Below are 10,538 nucleotides of genomic sequence, written 5' to 3' on the forward strand. Positions count from 1 at the left end.
TGTTAGGAATGCAAAATCTAAATGCATAAATGTAAATGTTCTAAATAAGACAATTATGACTGAAGCATAATGAAGCATATTAGTTGGTTTTATGTTGGTTTTTTTACTTTTTTTATAGTTAATATATTTACAATATAATTAAGTTGGTTTACTGTTTGTAATTTTGTTTTTTCTGTATTTTTTTTTTATTAATATTTGTATTATTTTTCACTTCACAGTGTTGTATTATTGATCATTTCAGTAATATCTCAATGATTTTGATATTATGATATAAATAATTGATGCTTTATATTAACATCAGCTCAGAAATATATTGCGAATTCATAGATTCTTACAGATATGGATGTGGTGTACCTAATAAACCTTAAGGTTGCTTTGAAGAGATGAAAACATGGCTGACAGGGCTGCTTCCTTTAATATCTGATCACGATTTGTACAGCAGATATAGATGAAAGCACCTGAGGTCACCATTACATATTGGGTATGTCTTAGATATTTCCAAATTGAATGGTCCTCTTCCTCTCTTTTTCAGGGGCATTCCCCATTGACATTGTTTTTTTTTTTCTTTTTTTTTCTTCATATGCTGTACTGTAAAACAGAGAGAAAGAGAGGACGAGATATACAAAGGCAAAATAATTTTTAATAGGAGATGCAGCTGAGTCTCATTGAATGTCAGTGAATACACCAACACAATCATTCAGATATTTAGAGTGTATAAGAATTAAAGTGTGCTTGTAAAGTACTTGGTGTTCTTTGAATGTCAACAAGGGTCATTTTTTGAGTTCCTTGAGAGTAATGTAAACAGTGTTGTTCAAAGAGTAAAGAATATTAAGTGAATGTTTTGGACCATAATCCAAGGACGTAACCTTGTCTTGAACATTGGGGGGGACCAACTTATATATATAATGTTTGATACACACACACACACACACACACACACACACACACACACACTGCGGTTCAATAGTTTGGAATCAGTACATTTTTTAATGTTTTTTTAAATAGGTTTTTTTTTTTTTCATCAAGGCTGTATTTATTTTATCAAAAATACAGAAAAAAACGTGATTTTGTGAAATATTAGTGCAATTTAAAATAACAGTTTTATATTTTAGTATACTTTAAAATATAATTTATTCCTGTGAAACAAAGCTGAATTTTCAGCATTATTACTCAAGTCTTCCTTCAGAATTCAGTCTAATATGCTGATTTATAATCAGTGTTGGAAACATTTTTGCTGCTTCATATTGTTTGGGACTTGTGATACTGTACTCTTTTTCAGAATTCATTGGTAAATAAAAAGTTAAAAGGAACAGTGTTTATTCAAAATGGAAATTTTGTGTTACAATAAACACTATTATTCAAAAATTTGGGGTCAGTAAATTGTTTCTTTCTTCTTCTTCTTCTTCTTCTTCTTTTTTTTTTTTTTTTTTTTTTTGAAGGAATTAATACTTTTATCCAGCAAGGATGTGTTAAATGGATAAAAAGTGATAGTAAAGACACATTGTTAGAAAAGATTAGTATTTTGAATAAATGCTATCCTTTTTATCCTTTTATTCATCAAATAATAAAAAAAAAGTATCACAGGTTCAAAAAAGGTTAAAAGAAGAAAGAAGGTTTAAAGTTTGTAAATTGTTAATAATTTATTTCATTTATTTAAATCATAAATGATTTCTGAAGGATCATTTATACATTCTTGTTTACTATTACTTCAAATAAATATCAGGGTACTTGCAGTTGAATTGCAGAACGACTTTTTTCTATTTTGCTCTATACAGAATATAGTAATACTGAAGTTTTGAAGCCTATAACTTGGTATGCTCCCAGAAATAATTAATAGTAATGCCAAAAAAAAATATTGTCTGCCATTGGATTTAGACATGCAACATGTATTGTGGCAGTGCCAAACTATTATTTTTACTGGCCCCTTTCGGCCCCCCCATAAAAAAAAATCCTGGAGGTGCCACTGCTGCCGTAATCCATAAAGTATTATTGAAAACAAATGATATGGAAGAAATAAGCATTCTTCTGCTAATCAAATGTCTGCAGCTGAGAACCTTGTTTATATAACAGTATACAACAAAATATATTAGATACATTATGTATATTATGTATTATTGTGTATATTGTTTAAATGATGCATTATATCAAAAGTGACAGTAAACACATTTATAATGTTATACAAAAGATTGTGTTTCAAATAAATATTATTTTTTCCATTCACTAAAGAATCATGGATAAATGCATCAAAGGTTCCACAAAAATATTAAGTAGTAGTAGATTTCAACAATAATGATAATATTTATAAAAAGAAGAAATGTTTCTTGAGCACCAAATCAGCATATTAGAATGATTTCTGAACGATCATGTGACACTGAAGACTGGAGTAATGACTGCTGAAATTCAGCTTTGCCAGCTCAGCAAAAAATTACATTTTAATATATATTAAAATAGAAAACATTTATTTTAAGTTTTTAATAACATTTCTCAATATTCACAAATTTTGCTGTATTTTTGATCAATTAAATACAGCCTTGGAGAGCATAATAGACTTATTTCAAAAACATAAAAAAAACTTAATATTTATATATGTATGTGTGTGTGTGTGTGTGTGTGTGTGTGTGTGTGTGTCGTGTGTTGTACAGTATATATATATATATATATATTATATACATAATATATAAGATATATATATATATATATATATATATATAATATTTTCATAGTCATCAACATTACAGTGAAAATAGAAATCACAGCTTGTTAAACCACTTTGTTTGAATCATAATTAGAGCAGAAATATCAGCAAGATGTTTCTAAAATATATTAAACTAAAAACCTGGTTTATCCTAGCAGTCTCTCTTCATGTGTCCTGCTGTGTGGGAATATGCTCAAACAGCAGAGTGTTGATGTCAAGTGTTACAGTTCTCTTCCAACTAGAGGAATTAAAGAGCGCCACAAAAAGGACTGGAGCTGAAAGGTTTGTCTCCAAAACCCTTCCTAAAATGATTAACCCTTCCAGAAGACATTACAGGGTTCAGCACCGAGCACTTGTGCATTTGTGTCATTGATGGTAATTGTTCTTTTTCTCAGTTGTTGCGTTCATCAGTCTCCTCATTATATGGAAAAAAAGAAGAAAAAATTTATGAATAGACGAGGGAGATTTTCCCACACTTTCTCGGGACAGAAAAGAGCACCATTGTGAACAGCTTCCCATCCCTGTTGCCCTTACACTATTGTTTGACAGTCAGTATTGCTATAAACGGGCAGCCTGCCTTTCAAAATGCTCCCGGGAAGAAAAACTTTGAGTGGGGAGCACAATCTGACAAATATCCACTAAAGAGTGAAATGTCTGACGTTGAATATGATGGATACTGAACCAATGTCAAAACCCTTCAACTTGTCTTAAAGGTCACAATATACAAGCTCAACTGAGTTTAGACTACTTTGATTGACAGGGGAAGTGATTAACAAGAAGAGAGACATTTATGACTCAAAACATACCAGACCTTTACTACATTGACCACTATAAAAAAGGTAGGCTATAGCACGAATAAACTGTATGTTATATAACATTTGACACAAAGGGTTATAAAATATTGCTTATACTTTATTTTAAAGTGTCCTGGTTACAGTGTAATAGACAAATAGGCTAAATATGGAGTAAAATAACAACATGCACTTACTATAAAGTGAGGACTTGGTTTAGGGTAGTTGCTTAATCAGGGATAAATTACTGTTATTATTACTATACATGAAATATGTCAGAAGGACGTAGTATATAACGTGTCATTTGATTATTATAGCTTCATAGTCTACAGCAGACTAAATGTATAAAACATGATAAAAGGGTAAGTATAGATAAGTATATGGTTTTCCAAAAAAAAAAAAAAAAAAAAAAAAATACAATGGGACTGTCATATTACATGACCAGAAAACGTGGTATTGCCTTGGTACCACACCATGTACAAAAAAAAACATTTTATCTTTAAAAAAATAAACAAAACAACATTGATGCAATGTCTAATATGGCAAAAAAACAACAACACAGGACGTAATACAAGATAGATAGTGAACATAAAAATACATGTTAAACACATTAAATATGAATTTTCAAACTTTTAACGTTAAAGTTAAACTGCCCTTGTTTTGATTTTGCACATTTTGGAACCACGATCAGAGAGCGTCACGCCTAAAGGAAGTGAGGTCATGTTATACAGGAGCGGAAGTATGATGGCGGCGGACGGAGACAGACGCGATGCGCGTGCTGGAAGTAAACAGGAGCAGCGAAGCAGCCAGATTTCTCATCATGGAAGACGCCGGGATGTGTTCAGAGACTGCGTCGGCTCCATTATCCAGTCCCTCGCTGAGTTTGGCGCAAAGGTTTGTGTAAATAACATGCACGCGCTTTAAAACAGGGTTGGGAAAATCGGCACAGTGTCACAGTTTGTAGAGCACCTAACAGTTATTTTAATGTACCATTGGAGTCTTACAAAGCCTGTAGATTTTCAAAGTAACAAGATCACCCATGTCGTGGTCTTTTATGATTTATCTACAGTAGCAAGCAATAAAAAGGAATGCACATGTTTATACTAATATTGTTGCTGAAATAAACCTCACCAGCACGAGACTGTTTGTGTCTCAGCTGATCTTGCTTGTTTATGCTGGTTTCAATCCCTGTCTGACCCAAAATCCCTCTCATAAACAATAAATAGACGACCATCAATAAACAGACCAGTATCATCTATGCTGGATTAGTCTTTTAACACTTTAGCAGAGATACTCCTCAAAAGCAAATTGACAATTTAGAAACAACAACAATAAATGATTGTCTCTTGTTTTCCAGTTAAAAGTGGGTGACAATGTGTTGAGCATCAACGTCAACAATGTAAACATCTCTGAACTTCAGCCATCTCATGTGTACACATGTTTACAACAGCACATCTCCAAACTACAGGTGAGGATCGTCGTATTCTATGCATTATATAATTTAATTAACATGCCTCCATGAAATACTTGATCCAGAGTGATCAATTACAGCATCCTATTTGTATTTGTATTGTATTTTTTTTAATTCTTATTGTATTTATATTATTATTTGCATTCATATTTTATATTTAATTGTATTATTTTTTTATTTATTGATCGATTTATTTATTGATCGATTATTTTTCTGTGTGGCTGCTGCTTTGCTGCGTAATGGATTCTTACCCAGGATAGACACCTTTAGTTTTTTTTTTTATTAAGCCTAACTTAAATTAGTGGCATATATATATATATATAATATATATATATATATATATATATATATATATATATATATATATATATAGTATAAGTCCCAAATATGGCCTATAAGAATAGAATATGCGAATTAATTATTATAAACCCTGACAAAGCGAAACAAAATATTTTTTTTAGGGTTTATTTTGGGAAGATGATCAAATGACTGTACATTATCCCCATATTTATTTGCCTAAGCCATAATTTGTCATTATAGATAGACACACATTGAAACTGAGAGATGGAGCAAGGGGCAGACAAACTGTCTGTTATCACTTTATTATAATTTTTTTGATTCTTCTAGTTAGTCTCTGAAAATCTGAAGCAAATGGCGGAGTCTGAAGGCCACTCCAACCCGGGCAGCACGGACAGAAAAGAAACAGCAGATACATCTGAGCAGATGGAGGTTAGCGCAGAGCATCCTTCATCTGACCACTGCATTGTCCACGAAGACCGTAACAAGACTCAAATCGATGATAATGTGCAGATAAAGGCTGATAAATCTGAGGTAAAACATCTCAAACACACCACCGCAGAAAATGTAGGCATATTGTATATATATATGTATATATTATATTATGTGATATAATTTAAAATAACAAAATAATAATATTATAAAAGTTTGATTTTGTTTATTTTAAGTAGTCTTTTTTTATTTTTACATTTTAACCATGTATTCTCACAGAGAGGAGTGAGCAATAAAAATTGAAAATATTTCGAACAACTATGTCAAGTTTTTATCCTGTCAGTGACAAATGCTTGAAATTGTATATTTTGTCCCATTTAGTTGAACAGTTAGGCTATTATTACTTTTATTTTGTATTTACCGATGATCATTGTTGGAGCAAATATTTCCTTTTTGCAAGCATTCAAGCAGTCTCTTTCCCAAATGCAATTAAAGTTGAATGTTTGACAATTGCTATTTTTTATTCCTATGTAATCTGCCCCAGATGATCAGTCATAGGGAGTGTGAATTGCTATCTATGGACAGATAGTTGAGAATGAATGGAAGGCTCCTTCACCGCCTGCTTTCCTTCAGAGAGAAACAAATAGCCACCCACTTTGAGAGTCCTGAGAGAGGTCCTGGTCCTTGCAACGTTATGAAGTGGATGTTCATTACACGCTGAAATTGCATGTGGGCGAAGGACAAGGAGGCCCTCATTTTTATTGCTTATTTATTTACAGTCACTGTAATAAAAGGCACGAGCAAATCACAACTATCTCAAATGGTTGCGTGTGAGAAATATTTTGATTTTTGGAATAATTGTGTCCACTGCGGTCACTTGTTAGTCATGCAGCCCATATGGCCCAGTGTTCCTCATTATAACTAAACAGCAAAAAAGAAGACAGTGGATTGATTTTTTTTTTTCTTCAATAGCTCATCAGTCCGACACTCATTGCTTTCTCTCTCTCTCGCTCATTTTCTCAGATTGAACGTAGGATATCTGCATTTATAGAGCGCAAACAGCTGGAGATCAATGAAAACAATGTGAGGGAGTTTTGCAACGTGATCGACTGCAATCAGGGTGAGAATGGGAGGGCACTGGCGGCATGGGGGGTGGTCAGATGGGTTACTGCACAATTGCCAGTGTTTGTAAGAGTGCTGATTTCCACGGGTGTGAGGTCAGAATGCACCCTTCATTCACAGACTTAATCATCCAAAATACAACCAGGTGTTAAAAGCTCTTTATTTCTGCCAAATCAGGTCATTTGCTTTGGACATTTACATGGTGTTTATTATTGTGTATGTGTAAGGCAGTGATTAATTGTTCATTAATCAATTAATCTGCAGATTAACAAAAACTTTGTTTTCTTGTGTGGTGTAAAGCGGACAGCTGTGCAAGAACTGATGCAGTATTCACACCATATCCTGGTTTCAAGAGTCATGTCAAAGGTTAGACTCCTGTTCTTTTTTGTGATATGGGAATTGAAATCTGCTGTTTAGGCTCAGTAGGATTTTATTATCATTATTATTATTATTGAAAGAAATTAATACTTTTATTTAGCAAGGATGCATTAAATTGATTGAAAGTATCATGGTAAAGATTTCTATTTCCCATAAATGCTATTCTTTTGAACATTTTATTCATCAAAGAATCCTGAAATAAAATGTATCAGCATATTAGAATGATTTCTGATGGATCATGTTACATTGAAGCTTGGAGTAATGGTAGCTAAAAATGGATTTTAAAATACATTATAATAAAAAATCTAATATTATTTCACAATATTACTGTTTTTACAAGAGACTTCTTTCAAAAACGTGAAAAAAAAAAACTTTTGAATAGTTGCATACTTGTTTACATGTACATACAGTACATACATTGTTAACACACATTTTGTAATATGAATTGATGATAGTAAATACAGTAAAATAATCTCTTTTTTTATTATTAAAAATATTAAATGATTCTACGCTGTGTGTAGTGGTTCATGTACTTGCCCTCACATTCTTGACTATTAATAACTGGATGATCGGTTGATTTGTGGAGCATTAATTGCTGTTTGTTTGCTATTACAGTGACACGTGTTATAAACACGTATGGACCTCAAACCAGAGGGACACGCACTGAGCTGGCAGACCAGCAGCAGGGATCCATCAGCAGAGACTGTGGAAACCCTGCCGTGGAGGAGAGGCTCCAAAACATGGAATCTCACCTTAAACTTCCACCAGGTACGTGAGAACAGAAGAAGAGCAATACAAAGTGAAACATCCCACTGTTTCACATGTTCAGACGTATTTAATTATGCTATTTCGTTGCAGTCCATAAGTTTGCATTCGATTGTTGTGTAACTCTACCGTTACTGAATTTGTAGCAGGTCCAGTTCCTCAGAGCGTTTATCAGCGGCTAAAGAAACTTGAAGATCGAATTCTGGAGCTTGAGGGTCTTTCCCCAGAGTACTTCCACTCCACGGTAAGTGGTAGGAAAAGAGTGAGAGAGAATGTGTGTGTGTCCTTGTTTGTTGGTGGAGTGGATGATCAGATATTGAATTAGTCTGTTCATCTTAGCGGTGTCATTCCACAAGTCCCACGTTCTTTGAACATCCACAGTATCTTATGAACAAAGAGAACTAGACATTGAATGATTCTGCCAGGGAGTTTCTTTTCTTCTTCTTTTTTTTTTTTTTTTTTTTTTGAATGAATCACAACATGAATAAATATATCCACTCTCTAATACACAGTGTATGCATTCTAAAAATAAAATAATAAAGAGAAGTGATTAAAAAGAATGTAGACATGCCCCTGGAGCTCTTTTTGAGGCCGTTGCTAATCTGCCTAAAGTGACTTCTTGAACTTTTTTTAATCTGAAGATTAACGCAGTGTCCTACAAAGTTATATTGGTGTTTTGAGATTTTAGTAAAAATGAATGAAAAGACTTATCTTTCAAATAAATTCTATTCTTTGAACTTTCTGTTCATTGAAGAATTTTTAAAAATATATCTTAAGCAGCACAACTGTTTTCAGAGTTGAAAGGAGAAAAATTAAATGCTGAAAAATGTATGCTCTAACCTGTTTGTGGCATTAGACTGAGTTTGTACCACTGGTTTGTTTTTACACTGTACTGCGCACATTCTTGTTACACTGAAGACTTCTCACTTATGTGTTTCCTCCTGCGCTCGCGACAGTCGGCCGGAGAGTTCTTCAAAACCATTAAAAGCTGATATGAGTGATATTTTTTTCCCTCACTTCAGAATTTGTTATCCCTGTCAGATTGTAGCCCATCAAAGTTAGCAGAGTAAGTGCTCTTGAACCGTTTCTACGCCTCCTCACACCAGCTTCACTTAGTTCAGTGCTGGTCTGAAAGCTCGCTGATTTCCATGTCCTTTACAATGTGTGTGTGTGTGTGTGTATGTGTGTGTGTGTGTGTATGCATATTGCCTGTAAAGTGGTACATTGAGTGCCATCAAATATGCTGATCTTCTTAGTTTGCAGCGCAGCTTTCAGCAAGTCGAATGAATTAATTGAACTCTGTTGACCAGGGTGAGCAGATATCATGCATCTGCCAAGTGGGTCCATATGCACACTGAAAAGTGATTAATATGAAGACAAATTATGGGTAATAGATAAAAAGAGATGGACAGAATAAATGAAAGGGCCATTGGGTGACAGAAAGAATCCCGATGGCCCCACTTAATATTATTAATCAGTGTAAGTCTGTGGCGGCTCGGCTCTGTTGGCAGTGATGCTGAAGGACATCTGTGTTTCATACTCTAATCATGTGCCGTTTCTGTCCACTTACAGTTGTCCTTGGTTCACTTTATTGTTTTGGCTGCCATTGCAATTTTTTATGTTAAAAACAGCCATGTAGAGATTTTTATTTAGTCTGATATTGAGATAAATGCTTTGACATTTCATTGAATGACAACTGATGTGCATTGTTCATATAAATTGGCATTCATTGTATTCTTTTTTACCTCAGAATTACGCACACAAACGACTTAAAGCCTCAGTGTCGCAGGTAAGTTCCATTACTGATGCATTTGCGTATTCATGCAGGGAAAAAATGAAGGTCCTGCTGTTCAATGAGATGTATAAGCTGATGAAAACGTTCTTGTTTTCACAGAGCTACAGTCTCGCTGAGCTGGATGGGAAGATCAGTGCCGTCAAAGCTGCCTTGATGAAGAAATCCAGTGAGTTCCAACCCACAGACGCAGGGGAGTTTTCATTCTGACACGTGGACTCTTGCTTTCAACTTTTTTTTTATGCCTTCTCATTATGAGTTAGAGCTTCTGTTTTGGTCATGTACAGAGCTGTGATGATCATGCATTTCAGAATAGAATTTGGTTTTGTGTGCCACTGAATACTTTATATCTGTAAAATGTATGTTTTCCTTTATGTATGTTTACTTTGTACATCATTTATGTAAATAAATTCATGCATCCATATGCTGTTTTTTGTTATTATTATTATTTGAATGTTACTTTTCACAGCTTACACATAGTCTAGTAATTTTCTGAAAATGAAGTGTGTAATGTGTTTGGTTGAGTACAATGATTTTGAGGCTCAGTTTTCTGGAAAATGCTGGAAATGAAGGCTATTTGACTGTTTCTATTTTAAATTTGCAAGAAACATTTGAAGAATAATTCTTAAGCAGCCATGTCAGTGAGAGACCCTCGAATATGTTAACATGTTAAACTGATCTATGATTATGATTTGATTGAGCGTAGAGGTGACTGCTTAATATGTGAATGTGATTGCAAACGGCAGGCAGTGTGAGCAGACAGCAGTCGCTTCTGAGAGTCACAGCTTTTAACTC

The 10,538-nt window shown here is 33.8% G+C and overlaps 1 protein-coding gene across 2 annotated transcripts; it reads left to right on the forward strand.

Annotated features, from left to right (window-relative positions):
- The first annotated feature begins 4,185 nt into the window (after nucleotides 1–4,185).
- Nucleotides 4,186–10,165, forward strand: LOC109107173 (MAP3K12-binding inhibitory protein 1-like). Of its 2 annotated transcripts, none has more exons than XM_042774305.1 (9): nucleotides 4,186–4,380; nucleotides 4,844–4,954; nucleotides 5,585–5,788; nucleotides 6,710–6,806; nucleotides 7,109–7,174; nucleotides 7,802–7,954; nucleotides 8,101–8,195; nucleotides 9,702–9,740; nucleotides 9,846–10,165. In XM_042774305.1, exons 1-9 carry the CDS (start codon nucleotides 4,207–4,209, stop codon nucleotides 9,951–9,953), a joined length of 1,047 nt encoding a protein of 348 aa, XP_042630239.1. In that variant the 5' UTR covers nucleotides 4,186–4,206; the 3' UTR covers nucleotides 9,954–10,165. The 2 variants fall into 2 exon arrangements, with proteins under 2 accessions (XP_042630239.1, XP_018975990.2); XM_019120445.2 differs by having other exon boundaries at nucleotides 4,190–4,380; nucleotides 8,098–8,195.
- The last annotated feature ends 373 nt before the right edge of the window (nucleotides 10,166–10,538 follow it).

The sequence above is a fragment of the Cyprinus carpio genome, chromosome A17 (genome assembly GCF_018340385.1).
Source record: "Cyprinus carpio isolate SPL01 chromosome A17, ASM1834038v1, whole genome shotgun sequence".
Taxonomy (NCBI): Eukaryota; Metazoa; Chordata; class Actinopteri; order Cypriniformes; family Cyprinidae; genus Cyprinus; species Cyprinus carpio.